We start from the raw sequence: 22757 nt of genomic DNA, 5'->3' as shown, positions 1-22757 counted from the left end.
GGAGCCTGTACACCAGCTGTCTTGGAGCCGGCCACCCTCCTGGCTATGTTTCTCAGCCCCTTTGGCCTGCTTCAAGGCCTGGGGCTCTTCCTCCTCGCAGTGCCCTGGGGTAGTTGAGAGGCCCCCATTTCCCACCCCTAGGGTTCACTGGCCTTCGCTTTCTGATGTCTATCATTCTAAGAAATACATTTTCATGTATTGTGTCCAGTTTCTTTTTTTTTTTTTTTTTTGTATCAGGGGTTGGACCCAGGGGTTCTCGACCACTGATCAGCCCTATTTTGCATTTTATTTAGAGGCAGGCTCTCACTGAGTTCCTTAGCGCCTCACTTTTGCTGAGGCTGGCTCTGAACTCATGAGCCTCAACCTTCTGAACTGCGGGGATTACAGGCGTGCACCACCACGCCTGGCCCCAGCCCTTTTTATGTTTTATTTATTTATTTTAAAAAAATTCAGACGTTGATGGACCTTTATTTTATTCATTTGCTTATATTTGGTGCTGAGCATTGCACCCAGTGCTTCACACATGCTCAGCAAGTGCTCCACCACTGAGCCACAGCCCCAACGCCCCTTTTTATGTTTTATTTTGAAACAGGGTTTCACCAAGTTCCTCAGGGCCTCACTAAATTGCTGAGGCTGGCTTTGAACTCACAGTCCTCCTTCCTTGGCCTCCCAGGTTGGTGGGATCACAGGCGTGTGCTGCATGCCTAGCCTGTCTAGTTCTTGAGGTGCTCTGGCGGGAGCGCTGGGTGGCTCCTGTCACGCTCACCTGTCTGGGGCAGATGGCCCCTGGTGCCCAGCCATCTTAGTTTGCTCCTGTTTGAGTTGGGTCAGGGCCACCCTTAGGTCATGTGATTGGGTCACCTTCTGTTAAATGGTGGAGATCAGCAGTGGTGGCTTTACACAGGCAAAGCCTCTGTCCCTGGCTCCTCTGCCGCGTGGACTCGGTCCAGGTCTGGGAACTTGGGGTCTGAGGTTTCACGCCAGCCGTCCCTTCCCCTGAGAAGAGTGCTGTGTGGGCTCTTCTGAGTCGGCCCTGTGCCCTGCCCCCTCTCCTTGCTGGGCTGCAGATGGAATAGCGTGTCTATTTCCCGTTTTCCTTGTTCCTTTTAGACGCTTTCCAGGAAGGAAGGGGCAGTGCTGCGCTGATGCCCTCAGTGTCACAGCAGCCTGCTCTGCCTCTCTGTCTTGTTGGGTCCCTGGGAGTTTCTGTCTGTTAGCTGTCTTTTCTTGCTCTTAAGGGTTTACCCTTTTAAAACATGCATCTTTTCTGTCATTTTCTTGGAGTTTTGGTGTGGTTGGTAAATGCTTGGGGTCAGCCTGCCTTCCTGAACTAGAATTCTCATTTATTTTATTTTTTTAAAATATTTATTATTTATTTATTTATTTTTTCTTTTTAGGTGGACACAATATCTTTTATTTGTATGTGGTGCTGAGGATCGAACCCAGTGCCTCACGCATGCCAGGCGAGCGCGCTACCATTTGAGCCACATCCCCAACCTCTCATTTATTTTTAATTTCTGCAACTCCCAAGGTTGACACCGTTTCTAACCTTGCCTCCTCTCCATGTGGGCACAGTCTTTTGAGATGCCAGGGCGGCGGGGTCAGGTGTCTCTCCTTACTGGATGGGAGATGAAGGGGACCGTGGGGCTCGTGGATCCTCGGTGAACGGAGGCCAAGTGGTTAGGGTGAAGCTGGCTGCCAGGCGAGGGTGAGCTGTGGCCTCTCTGACCTCTGGAGGACAGGGCACAGGACGTGAGCATGAGTAGGCTGTGTGCTGGAGGGGCCATCTCTGCAAGCGCTCTGAGGACTGTGGTGTGTGAGGCACAGTGTCCACTGTCTCCTCAGTGAAGGGACAGGTGCTTTGGGTGGGGGAGCAGCTTTGTCTGCCAGTACTCAGGATGGTGAGGCCATTCTGTGGGCAGCACTTCCCCCAGCTGCCAGCTATGTGTGTGGGGGGTTCTGTTCGACTCTCTGAATAATTTTACCAGCTGCAGTAGAGATAGTTCCCAGGGGAAATTCATTTAAATGTGTTTTGCACAAAAACTTGGTATTATGGAGGCTTATGAATTAAATCTGTGTTTTTGTCTTCTAGGCTGGAGAAGCTCTCCATGTGCACTTTAGGCAGTGGAAGCTGAGAACTCAGAAATGGCAGAGTCCTACATGGAGAGTGAGTGCTCAGGACATGGGGTAGATGGCCAGGTGCCTCCTGCCCTCTGCTGTTGGGACAGGACAAAGCCAACATGGACTGTCCACTCGATACCTGGGAGCCTGGTGGGGTCTGGGCAGGATGTGGAGCTCACCTGTTGGGGTTTAGGATCCAGATGAGCCATGGCATTCAGAACGTGGTTTGCAGGAATGACTGTTGAAAGGACAGATTTTCCCCAAGTTTTCATTAAAGAGAAGTAAGAATGCAGTAATTGTCCTATCCTGCTTGGGCTGTTCTGAGAAAATGCCCTAGACTGGGGGACTCATAGACAATACATTTTTTTTTTTTTCTAATAGCTCTAGAGATTGGCAGGACCCAAATCAAGACCTGAAGGTTTGTGTCTGATGAGGGCTGCTCTCTGCTTCCTCAGTAGCACCTCTTGCCATGTCCTCACATGACCGAGGGATAGAGGGACTAGGGATCCCACTGACCCTTGGTAAGGCACAAATGCCACCTGCTGTCAGGATGGTCACCACCCAGAGGCCGCATCTCTTAAAACACCACATTGGAGGTCAAGTTCCAGCGTGAGTTTGGAGAGGCCAGTATTCAGGCTACGGCAACAGTGTAGGTGGACCTGAAATGGTGGTTTCTCTGCAGTGTGGCACACTTGGAGTGGGTGTCCCTGATCACTGTACCCTCATCCTCTTTTAAGAATATATTTATTTATTTATTTTTTGGTACCAGGGATTGGACTCAGGGACACTCCACCAGAGATCTCTATCCCCAGCCCTATTTTGTATTTTATTTAGAGACAGGGTGTTGGTAAGTTGCTGAGTGCCTTGCTAATCTTCTGAGGCTGGCTTTGAACTCCTGATCCTCCTTCCTCAACCTCCCAAGTTGTCGGGATTACAGGTGTGTGCCGCCGGCCTGGCCCTCACTCCATTTTTTTTTTCTATATTTATTTTTTAGTTATAGGTGGACCCAATATCTTTATATTTATGTGGTGCTGAGGATCCAACCCAGCGCCCCGTGCATGCTAGGCGAGCGCTCCACCTCTAACCACAATCCCAGCCCATCCTCACTCCCTTTTAAACAAGACCTGCCGTGACCCTGGTCTGCCTTGGCTGGCCACAGCTTTCCCAGCTGACAAGGCACATCACCAGTGGCCTACTGCAGGTGTCGGGTGAGATTCTGGCCACATGGCTCTGCCTCCTGGAGCTCTGCTGACGGTTGAGCCGTCCCTTGGGCGCTATAAGTGCCACTCTGGGTGCTGCATCCTCAGCTTGAGGGATGCTGAGAGGCCTGCAGTGTGAGGGCATTGACAAATGGAGGTGGATGGGAATGGGTTTGGGTACCTGTGAGATCCGAGGCCCAGCCAGGTCAGGACAGGGACACAGAGCTGTTGGGATGAGGGAGAGGAAGGGCATGTACTTGTCCACAGAGGATGGTCTCCATGTGTAGTCCAGAGCCTAGAAACAGGTGAGGGTGTTCGTCAGAGGGTCCAGGTTTGGTTTCCTGAGGTGAACTTGGCCTTAGATACAGTGAGATCTTATCAATCCCCCACCTTTCCTTTTTATTATTTTAGACAGAGTCTTGCTAAGTGACCCAGGCTGGACTTGAACTTGTAATCTTTGTGCCGCGCTTCCTAGGTTTCTGGATTATAGACATGAACCCCGGCACCCAGCCAACTCTTGAGTCTTGGGTGGGGAGGGCTGTTAAAAGCCCAGCTTCCTGCTCTGGAATTCCTCCCCAGAGGGGAGCCTGAGCCTCATTCCGATGCCTGTCTATTCTGTTGCCATGGCAAGTGCCTCCTGGGCTGTCCTCATTAGCAGCGTGGGCATTGGGCATGGTGCTGGTAGAGCAGAGAGCCTGGGGCATTCCCAGCCCCGCCTGGATCATCTTCTCGGGATGGTCAGCGGGCTCAGATGCCCCACCTGCCCTGGGCCCAGTGGAAGGGCTGCGGTTGCTGGATCTGGTCTGCACAGTGCCTCGTTGGTCTGTTGATTGCTCATTCACATCTGGTGCTGCTAGGCAGAGTGTTGTGGGACAGGGCTGTGGCTTCATTGGTTCAGTTATTGTTCACTGCAGGTCCCTGCCCCTCCGCTCAGCTCCCACCTGTGCAGGCACTGCCTGTTGGAGCCCTGTCTTGTGGGTCCTGAGGCCTCAGGCTGGTGGTGCCAGAATGTGCCATCTCCTGCTGCTGAGTCTGGGGGCGTCAGCTGCAGGAATGTGGTTGACAGGGATGCCTCAGACTCAAGCCACTGACTGGGCTTTGTCACTGCAGAGCTGTCCTTCACCTTGCTGGATGCCATCACCGACAAGGAGCCTGTGGTGCAGGAACAGGTCTGCAGTGCTCTGTGCTCCCTCGGGGAGGCACGTCCCAGGGAGATGCTCCGCGCCTGTAACGAGTACCTGCGACAGCATGACAAGGTACCTCTCCCCTTGGGCATGGTGGCTCCAGGAACACTCTCATCTGTGCTATAGTTTGGGAGGAGATGGCAGCAAGAGCTGCAGGGTAGGTTCCCAGCTTGGCAGTCAGCGGAAAGCAGCTTCTGGGCTCCCTCAAGGCCAGGCATTTCAAGAGAATGGCCACTTTTGGGGTGAGGCCCTTGGTCAGGCTGGGCTGGGCGGCAGCCGTCCTGCTCGTGTGCGCACCATTTGCGGTACCTGAGTGGCTCTCTGCCCAGGGAGAGGAAGGCTGTTTCCAAAGTGTGTAATTCAAGTGTCTGAGTGCTTTGTTGAGGGCTTGCGAGGGTCCCCAAGGCTCTGCCTTATCCTGGAGGCCACCAGTACATCCACTCCCCGAGGAGCTTCTCCCAGGAAGGAGCAGGTCCTTCTCTTGTACCCTGGAGAGTCCCATCCTCCTGCAGGTGTGGCTGACTCACCACAGCCTGGGACACTCAGGACTCTCCCTTAGCCCTGTGTGGATGTGAGGCTACTGTCCCAAGATCTGAGGTCATCAGAGCTCTCTGCGGGTGCAGGCACCCTGGCACAGTGGTGCCCTGTGGGACCGCATAGCTCTGCCATTGGAAATCGTCACACGCACCTTCTGGTTTTCCTCGGTTTCACGGTTTCAAAAGACCACTGTTATTTTTATTATTTATGTATTTATTTATTTTTGTTCTAAATGGACACAATATTTTTATTTGTTTTTAATGTGGATTTTATTTACTGAGGATCGAACCCAGGGCCTCATGCCTCCAGGGCAAGCTCTCTATCACTGAGCTATAGCCCCAGTCCCCACTATTATTTTTTTATTTTTATTTTTTTAGTTGTAGATGGACATAATATATTTATTTATTTATTTAATGTGGTGCTGATACGTGAACCCAGTGCCTCACACATGCTAGGCCAGCGCCCTGCCCCTGAGCTACAGCCCCAGCCCCGCTATTGTTTTTTAACTGACGTTTTGCTGTGTAGAAAGGGATGTCTGTGTGACGTGTTTTCCTCTTATCTGCTGACTGCCACTCTTGGGGAAATTGCCTGTTCCAGGAGAGCACTGCCAAGGGTGCTGGGGTTCGGGACACCTCGTGGAGGGCCGCTCCCTTTCTGTTTGCCCCTCCTGCTTGCCCAGGAGCTGGGTGAGCCGGGGGACTGGCGGGCCACCCTTGTGCCAGGTCAGCGCTGCACATGCCTTCACCTGCAGTGCTTCCTGGGGCTTTCCCTGAGCCCGGAGCTTCTTTCTCGGAGGGCCAGGTACAGCACTGAAGTGCCAGGCACTGCTCGGTGTGACGTGGCACTCTGACACCAGCATCCAGTTGTGGGACAGAAGGTGTGTTGACCAGCGGAGGACCTGGCCAGGGCCTGGGGAAGGAGCCCCTTCGTGTGGCTTGCTGCAGAGCCCCTGTGACCTGGGTGCCTTTCCCTTCCACTTGGCCTCTGACTTCACCTCTTTTCTACCTGTAGTTTAGCTGACTGTGAACAGAATCCCCCTTCCCATTGCCCGTGCACGGTGAGTGCTGACCTCATCTTTTGGCATCTGACCCTTCCCCAGCCCTTTCCTGCTCCTGCAAGGAGCTGGGGTTGTACCTCAGAGGCAGGTACTCCAGAATTCAATCCCAGGGGTGCAGTAGCAGGAAACCACCCAGCACTCACCTGCCGCTGCCAGGTGCCGGTCAGTATTCTTTATACCTGGGGGGCTTTATGGCCTCAGCTCCTGGCTGGGCTAGGTGTTTGTGGTTCTGTTTTCACAGACCCGGAGGCCTGTGACTGCCGCTTGCCTCTCAGTGCAGAGGGGCCCTGGGCACAGCTCTGCTGCTCTGTGGGGCATGGCCAGTCTTGCACACATCCACCAAGGTCTGGCACAGGACAACAGGTTCCACCTGGGGCCGTCAGGCCCTGGGGAGTGGTGGGAAGAGATGCACAAATAGTCAAACAGTTTTCAAATAGTGGTGGATCTCTCCTCCCTCTCTTCTACTAGTTTCTGTGTCACAGACTCCTGTCTGCTTTCCAGCCTCTTGACAGTCTCCTCCTCACACAAGCGGACTGTGGGGACTGCTCATCTCTGTGTGGGGACTTAAGCTCTACACAAGGCTGCGAGGGCCTGGGCCCCCATGTGCAGGGCTGGGCTGGTCCCTTCGCATCAGCCACTATTTGGCTAGAAGTGGAATTGATTCCAGGGCCATATGGGGGTGTTAGAGCCCAACTTCAGAACTGAAGTGACTGTTGGATTCTGTTTGGACTGGAGTGGAGACTTGGCCTCATCCTGGGGTATCCTGAGAGAGACGGAGGTACGGATAAGCTTGGTTCTCCTCTGCACTTTCACAGCCCAGCACACTTCTGGGACTGGATGTGTGGGGCATTTTCCATGTAGTCTGTCAGTCCCTCTGGATATCAACTGCATGTCCTCTAGTTCAGTTCCATTTTGACCCTGTCTGCCTGGAGGTAGAGTCAGGTCCCCAAGGTAGCCGCACTTGAGGTGGCAGTGTCAAGCCCCTCTTGACACTGTGTCCTGATGCTGAACACCATCTACAGATCAGGATTCCCACAGCCTCCTCCTTGGGTTTAGTGACTTTGCTAGAATGGTTCCTGGAATCAGGAAGCATGCGTGTTCACTGGTTTATCAGAGATATGACAAAGGATGCAGGTGGACCCCAGAGGACAGGGTGGGGTGGGACGGGGCGCAGGACCCCCATGCCCTCCTGGGGTGTGCCACCTGCTGGCTGCCTGGAAGCTCCTTGAACCTTGTTCTTAGGTTTTATGGAGGATAATTGCTCTGTGATCAGCTCATCTTCACTCTTCTCCCCTCCCTGGTGGTTGGGGTGGGGTAGCAAGTCCCTAGCCTCTAATCCTTCTTTGGTCTTTCCAGTGACCAGCCCCGCCCATCCTGAAGCTGCCAAGGGCCCCAGCCAAGTCATGTCCTCAGCATACAAAGGCATTTTGGAGCTCGGGGCAGTGGCACTCACAGCTGGAGAGGCTGAGGCAGAGGATTGTGAGTTCAAAGCCAGCCTCAGCAACTTAGTGAGGCCCTGGGAAATTCAGCAAGACCCTGTCTCTAAATAAAATGTAAAAAAGGGCTGGGGATGTGGCTCAGTGGGGTTAAGTGCCCCTGGGTTCAATTCTTGGTACCAAAAACAAACAAACAAAAAACCACCATTTGGAGAATCCAAGGATTTTAGGAGTTGTGCACCTGGAAACTAAAGATATATCTCAGGTTATCACATTTTTGTGGGGTCAACATTGGGCCTTTGTGTAGCTGAGTTCATGGCCTTAGGGCTGTGCTGACATGCTTTTATGCAGGGGGATTTTTGGGGCCACATTTGTTTGTTTTCAGTAGTGAAAGGAACAGGATTTATTCAGGGCAAGAGGGGACCCCATAAGGGCTGCCCCTGTGGCCACCCTTTGAACTTTGAGTCACAATTAATCAAGCCTGGGGAAAAGACAGGGTCGCCTCCGCGGCCACCCACTGACACCTGAGAGCCATGGAGCCGCACTCTGACGGGCCTCGCCTTGGGTCTGTTTCACGGTCTTGTTCCTGTCCCAGCTCTGCACCACGGAGGAAGGTGTGGTCAGTGCCCAAGCTCTGTCACCCCCACGCTGTAATCCGGTCTCTCTGGTGGGGCCTGGTGGAAAACAACCAGGAAGGCCAAGCCCTTGACCACCGCCCACCTCAGCTTCTCTGCCTGTGGCAGTCTTCAAGAGAGAAGTGGAAATGAAACCTTTTCCTTAAAAATGAGCAGCCAGGAGGGATCCCGGGTTTTCACTTTTCCATATGTAAGTTGTGTCCTTTATGTCCTGAGGTCTCGGCAGCCTTCGCCTCCTAGTCAGGAGCGGCCCTTAGTTGGGCATGGCAGAGCATGCCTATAACCCTAGCACCTTGGGAGGCTGAGGCAGAAGAATCACAAGTTCGAGGCCAACTTCTGCATCTTAGCAAGACCCTGTCTCAAAAAGGACTGGGATGTAGCCTGGCAGTAGAGCACAGCCGGTGCCAGCCCCAGGACTGAGGGAGTAAAGGCAGGACTTAAGGCACCAACCAAAAGAGCTCGCCAGCCTGGCCCACCCAAGCGCTCCACCACTGGAGGGCCCTAATGCTGAGTGGGAAGGCCACTCAGCCCCAGCCCCAGGGCAGAGAGAGTCCGTCCTTGATTAATTGATTTTTATTTATTTTTTGGGACCTGAGATGGAACTCGAGAGTGCTTGACAACTTTTTTTATATATATCTTTATTTTGTTTATTTATTTTTATGTGGTGTTGAGGATCGAACCCAGGGTCTCTCACATGCCAGGCGAGCGTGCTACCACTGAGCCACAACCCCAGCCCTGCATACTCTATTTTAAAAGCAGCTTCCTGGGACAGTTTTCAGAGTATTGTCTCCCACTCCCTAGTCACATACCCCTTCCTGGGTCACGCATCCCTGCCACTGGCCTGTCAGCAAAGCTGATGGGTGTGCCATCAGCTGTGACCTGAGGACTTAGGCCCAGGAATTCCTTTTCTTCCCTATGCCTGGGAAAAAGGCAGATTTCCCCCCCAAAGCTCCTTTGTGTACGTAAGGAGAATTAGCTGCCAAGGAAGGCCACGTGGGCTCCCGGAGGTGTGTCTAGGCCAAGAGCCAGGAAGTGGCTGAAGCTGTGGCTCTAGATCAGGTGGGAACAAGTGTCTGCCTGCTTTATCAGAGTTGTCTCCCAGTATTTAATTAATACTCTTGATTAAGTGAAGTCCTACCAATTAACGTTAATTTTCCAATTTTCCACCCCAAATTTCCTTATTCTCTAAAGAAAGTGCTCCCCGACGTGGGCGTGCCGAAGGCAGCTCTCCCTGGAAGGGGCGCTTCGCCGTCTGTGGTAGCACTGAGTGCCCGGTGGCTGCCAAGGCTGTGAAGGCAGGCAGTGGGAGCCAGCCAGTGGGACTGCCTGGGGGCCTGGGTCCCCACCACTGAGGCCCAGCGCTCAAGGATGGGAAATCTCGGGCTGAAAACAGCCCAGGGTCGAAGTTTTTCCTCGAAGACTGGCGGGCCCTGGGTGCTGGTAGTGTCCTTGAGCTGCTAGGATGTGCACTGTTTAGTTCCAGGAGCAGAAGTCTCGTCCCCTGTGGGCCCGGAGACAGAGGGTCACTGTGTGGCATAGCAGACACGCCTGTCACCTGGGGCCCAGGGACCCGGGAATTCCTTTCCCCACCAAGCTGTGCCATTTGTCCCCAGGAACAGAGTTGGTGTGTCCACCTGCAGGCGTGTCCCCACTCCTGTGCTGCCGTTGTGGCCAGTGGCCACAGCTGCTGCCGTCACCCAGGAAGGGCAGCAGTGCCGCCTGTCCTGCCCTGCCTTGCCCTCCTGGTCCCCATGCCACCTGGCATGGGCTGCCCTGGGGGCAGGCACCGCTGGGAGAGGCTCCTGTGGGAAGCTGGATGCCTTCATCAGCAGCAGCCCCAGGGCCTGCCCTTGGGGCCTGGCGGTTGCCGCTCTGCTGGGCATCTCTACTGTTCTGTCTTCTACCCGGTGGTCGGCCCACGCCACTGGTGTCCTCAGTTGAGGTGAGGACAACTTGAGCTGCCAGGGTGGACGGTGGAAGTGAGCGGCAGGACCATGGCAGGTACACCTAGGAGGAGTCAGCAGGTCCAGCGCAGAGAATGTGGCATGGTGGCCACAGCAGCAGCGGCATCTGCATTTGTGACTTGAGCTTTTCATAGCCTTGGGGAACGGCAGTGAGAGGCAAGCACAGTCCTGTCTGCAAAGAGAGATGGAGAAAGAAGGTGTCCTCTCCTCAGACTGGAGGCCCAGGCAGGGAAAGAGAAGGGTCTTTGGAACTCCTGACCAGGAGACCCTGCTGGCCATACTGGGAAAGCAGAAGCCAGCAACTCATTAGAAGCCTCTTCTCAGCCCTCCTAAAGAGATGTGGGCACTTGAGCAGGTTCTGAGGGCTCAAGAGGATGCTGTGTTCGAGGCAGGAAGTGGCCTTGTGTAGTTGAGTCCCCGTGAGAAAGCAAATGCTGGGGTGATCCTCACCTCAGAAACCTTCCTGGGGGTTTCTCTTCCCAGCTGGCTCAGCCCTATCGCGCTCTAATCCTGAGGGCCATGGAGATGGTCCTGAGCAGCCACATCCACCAGCTGGACAAGGACACAGCCAGCATTCTCATCCTCCTGGCCTCCAGCGAGATGACCAGGACGAAGGTATGGGCCTCTGGTCTTGCAGGCTCAGTCCTGCCCTCAACAGGAGACTCCTTTTCCCTGGCCTCTATCCAGGAATCTCAGGCATAGGGCTTTGTGTCTGGCTGGCTCAGGGCTGGCAGAGACCCCTTGGTCCTGTGCACACCCTCTAGGTCAGGGGATGGCCACCCTATAATTTTCAGAGGCAGAAGCTAAAGTGAGAACAAGGTGCCTTAATGCAGGGCACTAAGGTCACTGGTGCCGTGCACTCCTGGTCTGTCTTCTACCCGGTGGTCGGCCCATGGCATGGGCCACATTCTCCTGCAGACCTCGCCCGACTTCTCTTAGCTCTGTTGCTTCTCCTGCAGGCTGAGGGCCCTTGGAGGGGAGGCTGTACCATGTGGTCCCTCTGACCTGCACTTAGTAACCTAGTAGGGACACTGAAACAGGGTGGCTTGTCCTTGGCCAGCTGTCACCTAGGGCAGAATTCTTGCTGGAGCCTGTGGGGAGGATCCAGGGAGAGGTCTGCCTTATGGCTTTCTGGGGTGCAGGGCCTGGACTGTGATTGGCAGCGGGCTGCGAGCAGCGTCCTGGTGGCTGTGGGAAAGCGGTTCATCAACCAGGTGATGGAGGAGGTGCTCAGCAGGTTCCAGCCCGGGGTCCTGCCACACTGTTCTGTGCTGCAGACTCTTGCCAGCCTCTCAGTGTCCAATGGTAGGTGCCAGCTTGATCTGGGCCTCTGGGGAATACCTGGGCCTTGGGTTTGGCACTCTGCCACCTGCTCAGGCTGGCGGGTACTCAGGGCCGTGCTGATGGTGCTCTGTGGCCTTCCCTGCCCGAGGCGTGTGCAGGTCAGACTTGGCTGCAGCCTCATGACGGCTCCTCTCTTGCAGCATTTGGCATGGTCCCCTTCCTGCCGTCCATCCTGAGCACCATGCTGCCCATGCTGGGCATGGCGAAGCACGATGCATTGAGGGTGGTGTTCTGCTGTGGTAAGATGATTGGGCACGGCTGCCCACCTCATTCACTTTTATCTCAGGGGCCCCTTTTGGGGGGGGGGTCTGCTTAAGAAATATCTATTTTGGAGATTCAGGAGTCCAGTAGCTGTAGAAAGGCAGGTGGGCAGTTGGAGGGAGGATCTTCCTGGCCCAGCCACTGCTGCTACGAGGGTCCTGCACTCAGCAGACGCTGCTCTGACTTTTGCTGCTTCTCTGCCACCGGGGACCACCCGTCTCTGCCCGGCCTCAGGCTGGAAGGGAGCTCTGCTTCCTTGGAGCATGACTGTCTCCTCTGCCCTGTGTCTGTTGTGAGCTGGCAGTGACCACCCCATGGGCACCTCAGTGGTGATGGAGAGGCTCCCTGCAGCCTGTGTCTATAGCCTCCCATGTGTCTGGCGGGGCCCACGTAGGTCTTGGTGTGACCATGTGTCAGCCCGCAGGTGCCAGGTGAGTCTGTTGGGGTGGAGGCCACCCTGCAGAAGAAGGCCCGGTGAGCTTGGCGGGAGCTGGGTTCTGGTACCCTGTGAGAAGGGGGCACACCTGGGCCTTTCCAGTTCCCCAGGAAGACAGGACCTTGTGCCCTCAGGTCCTTCTTGGTGGGGGTATGTTAGGAGCTTCCCTGTCACTTCCCCTGGGGATAGGTTGGGAGTGGCCTGGTGCCAAGGGTGGGCCTGGTTTTGGTGTGGAAGGCGTGACAGGCTAGAGGGTGACTTGGTGCTTTGGGTCCGGGTTCTGTTGTGCTCTTGGTGTCTTTGGGTCCGGGGTCTGGTCTCACCTTGCAGCGGCAGAGCTCTAATGGCTCCAGCTCCCGCCACCTCCCTTCACAGCCCTGCACCCCCTCCCCCTGGCCCTGCCTCTCACGCCTGCTGGGGCTGCAATCCTGTGTGAGCAGGAAAACACCACTTGACCTGGCTCTGGATGACCATGGGGTTCCTGACAGTGAGTAGGGTGTGGCCTTGGGTCCCTATGCGCAGACCCTGAGGACACAGAGGTCTGGTAGGAGGAGGGCTTTCCCAGGCAGAGGCAGCAGGTGTGCTGTGAGGACTGCACAGCCCTGGTGTGGCCTGGTGTTGAGTGCTGGCTGCTGCCTCCTGGTGGCTCTCCGGGGAAGTACCTGCCCTTGGCCTGTCTGGCCACAGCTGCCTGAACCATCCAGTGCGTGCGGGTCAGTGCTCTCTGTGCTGAAGCAGGTGGACTGGCTCAACAGGGAGCCATGAGGATGCCTCCTCCGTCTGTGCTGCTCACAGGATGAGCCGCTCCCTGCTGCTGGAGGACACCGTGGTCCTGTGGGGACAGCAGCCTTCAGGTGGGAGGGCCAGTCACAGCCTGGCGTTGTGGCCAGGCAGGAGAGGAGTGGGGAGGCTCTGAGACAGGCCCCACAGGGCCGGCAGCTGGTGGTTCTTGCCCCACAAAGGAGTCTGACAGAAGCAAAGACTGCGTTCAGGGAAGCGAAGGGAGCAGAGAAGGCCATGGCCAGCACGCAGGGAGACGTGGGCGAGCTCCACAGAGAAGCTACGTCAGGCGGCAAGTAGAAGACACCGGAGAAAGGCCAGAAAAGAGGGCCAAGGAAGCCCCTGGGTACAGAGCCAAAGGTCTCATTGCGGAAAATAGAGGAAGAGGAGGAAGATTGACAGGTGAGACCAAGGAGCATAGGCCACAGCAGACCCCAGAAGGGGGGATGGAGAGTGCCCAGCACATTGGGGTGCAGTGCAGAGATGGCCTGGCCTCAGGCCTGGGCCACATGGTCCGCCAGGAGCCCGTGTCCTGCATCAGTCTGCCCCGGTGCCATCTGGCAGTGAGGGTAGAATAAAGGCTTCTCAGAGAGTGAGGGCTCAGACGTGCACCTCCCCCTGTGCCTCCCCAGAGCCACAGGAAGGTTTGCTGCGCCAAGGAGTGGATTGAGCTGAGGGGAAGATGCCGGGTGGCCGTTGGCCTGCATAGCTGAGGGGCCCACAGATGGCCTGACCTGCAGGGAGGCTGGGGCTGCGGGAGTGACACACACCTGGAGAACTTACAGACACCACTGTGGCGCCAGGAGGAGGAGAATCCCTGGCTATGGGCAGCCAGCTCTGAGCAGCACTGTGGCCCCACCAGGCCAGCCAAAGTTTCAGTGGGGTTGGAAGTGCCAAGGGGAGGAGCGCCTGGCAAGGGGGATGACGATGACCATCGTTTACAGAGGAGAAGACTCCCTGATGGTTGATTCCTGAGAAAGGGGGATGTCCATAGGGAATGCCAGGCACGGTGGTGCACACCTTCCTATCCCAGCACCTCAGGAGGCTAAGGCATGAGGATCGTGAGTTCAAAGCCAGCCTCAGCAATTTAGCGAGGCACAAAGCAACTTAGCAAGACTCTGTCTCTAAATTTAAAAGAAGGGGGGCAGTTGGGGATGTGGTTCAAGGGTTAAGCACCCCTGGGTTTAAACCTGCTGGGCTGGCTGCAGTGGTGCACACCTGCATTCCCAACCACTTGGGAGGCTGAGGCAGGAGGATCACAAGTTCAAGATCAGCGTAGGAACGTAGTGGACCCTGTCTCAAATTAAAAAGGCTAGGGATGTAGCTCAGTGGTCAAGCCCTGGGTTCAGTTCCTAGCACCCTTCACCAATAAAAACCTACCAGCAGGTGGGTAAATGGATTCTGCCTCTGGCAATGTGATGACCTGTCATTTGCAAAAACCTTCCTGCTCTGGAAGACCTAGACGTGCTGACCAGTCTGACAAACAGCCTGCTGATCAGAAAGAAATCCTGGGTCCTCAGGGAATGAGAGGAGTGCAGCGGGCAGAGGATTCTGTTGCCTGCCCAGTGTCAGTGACGGTTGGCAGAGACGAGGGTGCTGGGGAAGAAGGCCTTTCTGTGCACCACGCAGGGCCAGACCCCACCTGCAGTAGACTCCTAGCTCTGGCCCTCAACAAAGGGTGACCACTGGGAAGCCCTCCACCATGAGCCCTGGCCAGGAGGTGGTTTTCTTTCAAAACTTCTAAATTCTCCTTCCTAAGAACTTGCCACTATGGCCTGCCCTTGTGCTGATGGGGGGCTCAGGCTTGTCCCTTCAGTTGGCCCGCAGAGCCCCAGGCTGAGGCACTAGCTTTGTGTGAGCTAGTCAGAACTGTCCCTGGAGATGGCAGCGTCCGTGAAGCCAGCCGTGAAGCCAGCCTGGGTGGTGTTTCCAGGCACTCGGTGAGGAAAGTGCAGTCTGGGTCTGGGGTCCAGCTTGAGCACGCAGGGCACTGGTCACTGTTCATTCGGCAGACCCAAAGCAGAAAATAACGTTTTGGAATGATCCAACGTGGGATGCAGAAGAATAGGGGAAGGCATGAAAGGAGGAACAAACATAAGAAAAGAGCAAGTTCTATGAAAAGAAAAGGCCAAATATGATTTTTTGAAATGAAACTATGTCCACTGAAGAGGAAGCAGGTACCATGGACATCTGTCTGAAGACCTGGAGGAGAATGGACAGGGGGCAGGTCTGAAGACACCCGAGGGGCAGCACTAACAAACAGGATGGAGAGAAGGCATTGGATGGTCAGGCTTGCTGACCATCTGCCTCCACAAAAGAGAGGACCTTCCTCATGCTGCCAAGGACGGCAGACCCAAAGTGGCTGAGTGAGAAGATATCCATCCGTCCCAGTGTGTCCTGTCAAACTGTGGATGCCAGGATGTGTGAAGTGAACCCAGGACAGTCCATGTCTGCTGGTAGCATAGCCACTCACCACTGACCCCCACAATGGTGCCAGAGACCTGCTCCTTGGAACCCTAAGCCCATCACCAGGGAGGGGATAAGCCTCATGTGGCTGAAGCAGATCCTACCATCAGAGCCACCACTTGGGCTGGAAAAGGCGGGGAGGCCAGCAGGGTAAGTGGGGTGGGGTGCGCACCAGCAGGAAAGTAGCTGCTTGGCCCTGGGCCTCTCGGGCCTCTCTCGGGCCTCTCAGGTTCACCGTGGGGAGGAGGAAGCTGGTGCTGTGTGCCCTGCACTGTGGGGCAGAGAAGTGCCACGTGACTTGGGCACAACCACCGGGGTAGACGTTGTCCAATTTCCTCCCTGCCCTGGGCTGTGTGACCCAGAGCACAAAGGAAAAAGACCGTGTCCAGGTTCCGTTCACTGTCTGAAGACCACATTTACACTGAGGGGACTCAGACACCAGCCCACCACCACGTGCCTGTGCCCAGGCTGGGGGCAGATGGCTGTGGATACCTGTGAACAGCTCACTTTTTTTTTTTTTTTAAGATAAGACATTTTATGTATTTATCTCTATGTGGTGCTGAGGCGCGACCCCAGGGCCCACACGGGTGAGGCGACTGCCCCACCGCCCAGCCCAGCCCACAGACCACTTTTTGTAGGACTCAGCAGCCCATGCTCTGTTGGCTCCTCCTAGGACGTGGCCTCAGCAGCTCGCCTTCTCTCTTGACCCAGGGCCCCTTGCTGACCGCTCCCACATCTGCGCCTACGCCAGGTCTGTGTCCTGGCTCCAGCCTCCAGCTTCACCTCCTGCTGGACTTTTTACTTGACCTCCATGGTCACTCGGAGCCCAGTGGTGTGCAAGCCACTGTCCAGCCTACAGGACATACAGGCGGCAGCACACTCTCTGGGAAGGCCTGGGTGGCTGGTGCCCAGGGCCACACCACCCTCCCTCCCTCCAGATCTGTCCTGCCCAGGCCTGGTGCTGCCACCCCTCGGCTTCTGCCTCTTGCCCTTGGAAAGTGTGACAGGAGCTGTCGGTGAGGGCAGTGGGCTGACTCCACCGGGCTGGAGAGCAGGCACAGGCATTGGGAGTTGCCAGAGGGCACCATCGGAAACCTCCAGCAATTGGCTGATGTAAAACAGTAGAAGCTGCCGGTCCGCCAGTTTGGGAAGCTAGCAGTCCAGGAGACGGTGTTGGTGGGTTGGCTCCCTCTGGGTTCAGGGAGCACCATTCCTTGCCTCTCCCTGCTTCTGGTGGCGTCGTCGATCCTCAGCAGCTTTGGTTCACCCTCGGTCTCTGCTTCTGTTGCACACGGCCATCTTCCCTGTTCCTGTCTCTGTCTTTTCTTGTGGGACACTGTCCTCTTGCTCCACTCTGCTCTGATGTGATCTCATGTTAACAGTTACACCAGCAACCACTCTGTTTCCAGATAAGGCCGCATTCTGAGGTTTCCAGGGGGATTTGAATTGGGAGAGTGTGTCTGGCCAGGTGCTGGGCAGGTGTCCTGCAGGCTGTTTGGGGATCTCCAAGGGCAGGCTGGAGACCCAGCGCAGCATCGCCTGCAGCAGCTCACCAGGGGCCATCTCAGCCCTACAGCACTTCAGTGAGAGCACCCTGGAGTACCTGGCCAACTTGGACCAAGCCCCGGACCCCACTGTCAGGAGGGATGCCTTTGCTACCGACATCTTCAGCGCCTATGACATTCTCTTCCATCACTGGCTCCAGAGTCGAGATGCCAAGGTACTGCTGCTTCCCATGGGCATGGCCTGGCCTCGGGGACTGTGCTTTGCTATTCTGCCAGCTCTGTTGAAGGTGATCCTGGGGTGGGGAAGAGGGGCCAACTTGCCCGTCCATACCTACCCACAGGTGCTCTGTGCCTGGGGCCCCCCCACAGCTGGTGCTCAGGAGCTGGTGGGGGCCTTGCCTGCAGGTTGCCATACCTGCACAGGGTCTACCTGCACAGGTCTCCACACTGGCTCCAGCCTGCTCTAAAATCTATCCTGTTCCTGGGAGCTGTGGTCACCGTTGTCTTTCTCAGGCTCCATTGCTGCCTCCAAAGTCCTCCTGCCCCCACCCAGCCCCTTGCCATGGTCATTCTGCAACCATGCCCTGACCTCTAGGTGCTGGACTTGCTTCCAGCCCTGAAGGCCCCACTGGGCCCTGCCGTCCTCTCCTGTGGACGGCTCTGCAGTGACAGACAAACTGCCCCCTCTGTCTCCTCAGCTCCGGCTGGCCGTGGTGGCGGCTCTGGGGCCCATGAGCCACTTGCTTCCCAGTGAGAAGCTAGAGGAGCAGCTTCCCAGGCTCCTCCCTGGAGTCCTCGGCCTCTACAAGAAGCACGCGGAGACCTTCCACGTGTCCAAGGTATCTGCAGGCGGGGAGGGCACGTCCTCCTCTGAGGACCTAGTGCTAGGTTGAAGCGAAGGACCCCCACTGCTCCGCTCCGGACAGGAGCCCAGGGGGTGGTTCCTTGCCGCCTCCACCCCGGCCCATGGTGTCGTCCCAGCCGTCCCAGATCCTGTTGGTAAAGTTAGTGCTTCCTGTTGGAAGCCCCAGGCAGAGTGCATGTTTTCCTGGACTTCTCCCTGTGACCTGGGGGCTCTCCTGGGGGGAGGACGTGAGCTGAAGTCCTCTCCTGCCTGTCTCATGCAGAGCCTGGGCCAGATCCTGGAGGCAGCAGTGAGTGTGGGCAGCCGCACCCTGGAGGTCCAGCTTGATGCCCTCCTGGCCACTCTGCACACTCAGGTAGGCTGGGGGCAGGGGCTGCAGGCAGAGCTGGGGTCAGGTCACCTGACAGGAGTGCAGGGATGGGTGTGGCTGGTGGGTGGGGAAGGGTCTGGGTGGCAAGGAGTGGCCACACTGAGGGTGCTGTGGGTGTGGTCCTCAGTGGTGAGGCCTCCTCCAGCCTCGCTGTGGTGCATACAGGTGGCCTAGGGGCCTGGGCATGGAGGAGGCCCAGGGATGCAGTTGGCTGCAGCCGGCAGAGGCCAGAGTTGCAGGGAGATGGGCATGGGAAGGGGCCTTGGAGACCCCACTGGGGGAAGTGCTCCAAGGGAGGCTGTCCAGCTGGGCCCCCCAAGGCATGATGAAGAGGGCCTGGGAACTGGCCTCTAATGCAGACCAGAGTGCACAGATGGAGCCTTGGGAGTGAGGGAGGAGCCGCAGGGGGTGGGTTCACCTGCACTGCTCCCTCTCTCCAGCATCAGTGGGCCCACTGGCCAGCCTGGCAAGCTCAGTCACCTTGGTCCAGGAGTGGGAAGCGGGGAGGGCTGCAGCCGAGACGCTGCAGGTGGTGTAAGCACTGGGGTGACGATGTGGAACTGCGCGGGCAGCTGGGCTCTAGAGAGAGCAGAACAGGAGTGTGCCCAGGAGGACGGGGGAAGTCACGTGGCAGGCTTCCTGCTCCCCGAGGCAGGGTCCACATGCAGTCAAGCCTGGGTTCTACCATACTGGTGTGTGTGTGTGTGTGTGTGTGTGTGTCTGTCTGTCTCCGTGTGTCCGCCTTTTGTTATTTTGAGACTGGCTCTTGCTAAGTTTCCTAGGTTAGCCTCCTACTTGGGATCCTCCTGCTTCAGTGCTAGGATTGCCAGTGTGAACCACCATGCCCAGCTTCTGCCAAACTTCTACGGAACAGTTCCTGTCCTACAAGTTGGTTTGGAAATCAGAGAAGGATCCTGAGCTGCCTAGTCATTCTGGGGGCTGGCCTTGATTCCAGACCTAAATCAGAACCACACAGGACAAGGCAGGTGGCGATTAGGAGGATGACTGTGAAGACTTGTGTAAAGAAACGGCAGGCTCAGTCCCGCGCTGCCTGTCAGAGGACCTCACAGAGGCGTGCTCTTCGAGAAACACCAGACTTGTTCAGCCACTTGTTCAGCGGCTGGGGTGCACTGGGTCATCACAGCGACACACAAAAGGAAAATGTCATTTGTCTTCAGTCGATGAAGAAAAGGCTTTGGTGACATTTTTCTATTCATCATTAAAACTCTTAGCAACAAAGATGGAAGAGGGATTTCCTCAACTTGATGAAGATTGCTTGCCCAAGCCTTCCCTCTCGTCCTGACTGAGGGGAGACCTCAGACACACTCCCTTGAACGTGGAAGAGGAAGAGCCCGCTTCTCACAGCAGGGAGTCCTGTGCCAGTTCTGTAAGGAAGGTGCACATCTTGCAGGAGAGGCCCTGCTCCTGCTGGGCTCCCTGCTGTCTTGGGGCACTGGCCCCTCCTCATGTGCCCAGCTGGAGGTCAGCTGCACCCCTCCTGGGTACATACTTGTTTTGTGGATGCTCAGTCACTCATCTAGAAGAAGGACAAAGAAGTCCTGAAGGAGACACCTGCCGAGCCTCCTGTGGTGCACAGCAGCTGGGCGCTGTCCGCAGTGGGGTGCTCAGCATGGGCAGGAGGGCAGAATCTCTTCGTGGGACAGGGTGCAGGTGGAGTATGGCCAGCTAGGACCTATTTGAAGTACTGTGCACTGTAGCAGCGGGAACTTACCACGAGGTGTCTGGAAGTCAGCCTGACCAGAGCCCAAGACCTCACTGAAGAACACACAAGAAGGAGGGAAAACTCAGAAACGTGATGCAGTGTCACTAACCTGATATAAAAACCCCCCAAACCATATATGTTCGTCAAAACTATAAAAGCAAAGAATGATTATCTGTGGGGGGGTGGGCATAGGAAGGGGGAATATAAATATGCAAAAGCTGAGAAGATAGAAAAACCGTGTTACTTCCTTTCCTTTGTGCTGTCCATCATGTCCTGTTTCTCTATTTTCAGTTTCTTTCCATATTGGTCTGTAGCAGTTCTAACAGCCTTGTTGTTTTATATGAATAAATATTCTGTTTCATCCTGTTTTTTTTTTTTTGTGTGTACTGGGAATTGAACTCAGGGGTATTCTATCACTGAGCTACATCCCCAGTCCTTTTGATTTTTAATTTTGAGTCAGGGCCTTGCTAAGTCACTGAGGGTCTTTCTAAATTGCTGAGGCTGGCCTGGAACTTGCGATCGCCTGTCTTAGATTCCTGGATTGCATGCACTAACGAGCCCGCTCCTACTTTATTCTCTCTCTCTCTCTTTCTTTCTTTCTGGTGCTGGGGATTGAATTCAGGGCCTTATGTATGCAAGACAAGCACTATCTTATTTTTTTGATTCTTTAGTATTTTTTTGCCATAAAAATTGTTTAATATTTGTATTATCATTTATCCTCCTTTTATTTATTTATATTTACTTTTTTTAAGTTGTAGGTGGACATAATATCTTTATTTCATTTTTATTTTTTTTTAATATGGTGCTGAGGTTTGAACCCAGTGCCTCATGTGTGCTAGGCGAGCACTTTACCACTAAGCCACAGCGCCAGCACCCCAATTTTTTTTTTTTTTTTTTTTTTGTGGTGCTGGGGATTGAACCCAGGGTCTTATGCATGAAAGGCAGGCACTCTACCAACTGAGCTATGTCCCCAGTGACCTTTATTTTATTTGTTTATTTTTGTGGGTGTCAGGGATGAACCCAGGGCCTAATGCATGCAAGTTCTCTATCACTGAGCCACAACCCGGCCCCCTCCTTGTAAAACTTCTTTTTTTTTTTTTTTTTGCTGTATTTGGCACTGAACCCTGGGCCCCACACAGGCTAGGCAAGTGCTCTGCCACCAAGCTGCACCCCAGCAGCTTATGTTATGCCATGGTTCAGGTTCAGATGGACAGAAGCCTTCTGCACTCAGTGATTGCCTGCGGGTCCCTCCTCTGCCCTCCGTTGTCTGGTCTGTCTGTGTCTGGAGGAGATGGGTGGGTCCCCCCTCTGCCCTCCGTTGCCTGGTGGTCTGTGTCTGGAGGAGATGGGTGGGTCCCTCCTCTGCCCTCCGTCGTCTGGTGGCCTGTGTCTGGAGGAGATGGGTGGGTCCCCCCTCTGCCCTCCGTTGTCTGGTGGCCTGTGTCTGGAGGAGATGGGTGGGTCCCCCCTCTGCCCTCCGTTGTCTGGTGGTCTGTGTCTGGAGGAGATGGGTGGGTCCCCCCTCTGCCCTCCGTTGTCTGGTGGTCTGTGTCTGGAGGAGATGGGTGGGTCCCTCCTCTGCCCTCCGTTGTCTGGTGGCCTGTGTCTGGAGGAGATGGGTGGGTCCCCCCTCTGCCCTCCGTTGCCTGGTGGCCTGTGTCTGGAGGAGATGGGTGGGTCCCCCCTCTGCCCTCCGTTGCCTGGTGGTCTGTGTCTGGAGGAGATGGGTGGGTCCCGCCTCTGCCCTCCGTTGTCTGGTGGCCTGTGTCTGGAGGAGATGGGTGGGTCCCCCCTCCGCCCTCCGTTGTCTGGTGGCCTGTGTCTGGAGGAGATGGGTGGGTCCCCCTCGCCTCCGTGTCTGGGCCTGGTCTGGAGGAGATGGGTGGGTCCCCTCGCCCTCCGTTGTCTGGTGGCCTGTGTCTGGAGGAGATGGGTGGGTCCCCCCTCTGCCCTCCGTTGTCTGGTGGCCTGTGTCTGGAGGAGATGGGTGGGTCCCTCCTCTGCCCTCCGTTGTCTGGTGGCCTGTGTCTGGAGGAGATGGGTGGGTCCCTCCTCTGCCCTCCGTTGTCTGGTGGTCTCTGTCTGGAGGAGATGGGTGGGTCCCCCCTCTGCCCTCCGTTGCCTGGTGGTCTGTGTCTGGAGGAGATGGATGGGTCCCTCCTCTGCCCTCCGTTGTCTGGTGGCCTGTGTCTGGAGGAGATGGGTGGGTCCCCCCTCTGCCCTCCGTTGTCTGGTGGCCTGTGTCTGGAGGAGATGGGTGGGTCCCCCCTCCGCCCTCCGTTGTCTGGTGGCCTGTGTCTGGAGGAGATGGGTGGGTCCCCCCTCTGCCCTCCGTTGCCTGGTGGCCTGTGTCTGGAGGAGATGGGTGGGTCCCCCCTCTGCCCTCCGTTGTCTGGTGGTCTGTGTCTGGAGGAGATGGGTGGGAGTCCGCTTTGCCTCTTCCCAGGCGACTGCCCGTTGCTGTGCACCACTTACCATGGAAGCCGCCCCATTTCCCTTGTGGTCCTGCCCTCTGCTGGCACTGTCATCCAGGGGCTTTTCTGGGCTGGAAGGCCTGCTTCTGAGAGGGACCTGACTCTCGGGAGTGGTCCTCCCAGGCCTCCTCAGAGGCCAAGGGTCGGGGCCTGTCGGGTCAGGTCTGGCCCTCAGCCCCTGCACCTCACCTGCCTCCTCCCCGAACCCCAAGGAGGCGTGCTGTCAGGCAAGGGACAGTCCTGGGCTGGGCGCTGCTCTTTGCTGGGGTCCCTCCCGTGGCTGCAGGGTGGACCCTGAGGTTCCTTAGAACCTCATGCAGAGGCCCTGCCTGGGTCCCGGGCTGTGACACTGAGGAGGTGGGCGGGGCCTGCGGGCCCACTGAGCGTGCCTGCGTTAGTG

General features: G+C 56.1%; 1 protein-coding gene across 7 annotated transcripts in view; it reads left to right on the top strand.

The window, feature by feature from the left end:
* Nucleotides 1-22757, top strand: part of Mroh1 (maestro heat like repeat family member 1) — a 74573-nt gene that overhangs the window by 7382 nt on the left and 44434 nt on the right. For 5 of the 7 annotated variants that reach the window (XM_046448926.1, XM_046448932.1, XM_046448930.2 and 2 more), the window contains exons 2-9: nt 2093-2167; nt 4431-4576; nt 10617-10748; nt 11276-11438; nt 11618-11716; nt 16989-17140; nt 17624-17764; nt 18053-18145. In XM_046448926.1, coding sequence (XP_046304882.1) covers nt 2146-2167; nt 4431-4576; nt 10617-10748; nt 11276-11438; nt 11618-11716; nt 16989-17140; nt 17624-17764; nt 18053-18145 — 948 coding nt within the window. In that variant the 5' untranslated portion in view covers nt 2093-2145. Of the gene's footprint in view, nt 1-1387; nt 1532-1588; nt 1709-2092; nt 2168-4430; nt 4577-10616; nt 10749-11275; nt 11439-11617; nt 11717-16988; nt 17141-17623; nt 17765-18052; nt 18146-22757 lie in introns of those variants that run through there. The other 2 variants (XM_058580798.1, XM_046448927.2) reach the window with 2 other exon arrangements.

Source organism: Marmota monax, unplaced genomic scaffold, assembly GCF_021218885.2.
Source record: "Marmota monax isolate L192 unplaced genomic scaffold, Marmota_monax_Labrador192_F-V1.1 WCK01_AAM20220418_F8-fsc00073, whole genome shotgun sequence".
Taxonomy (NCBI): Eukaryota; Metazoa; Chordata; class Mammalia; order Rodentia; family Sciuridae; genus Marmota; species Marmota monax.
The sequence above is the reverse complement of the archived record's forward strand: the minus strand, read 5'-3'. Positions and strand labels throughout refer to the sequence as shown.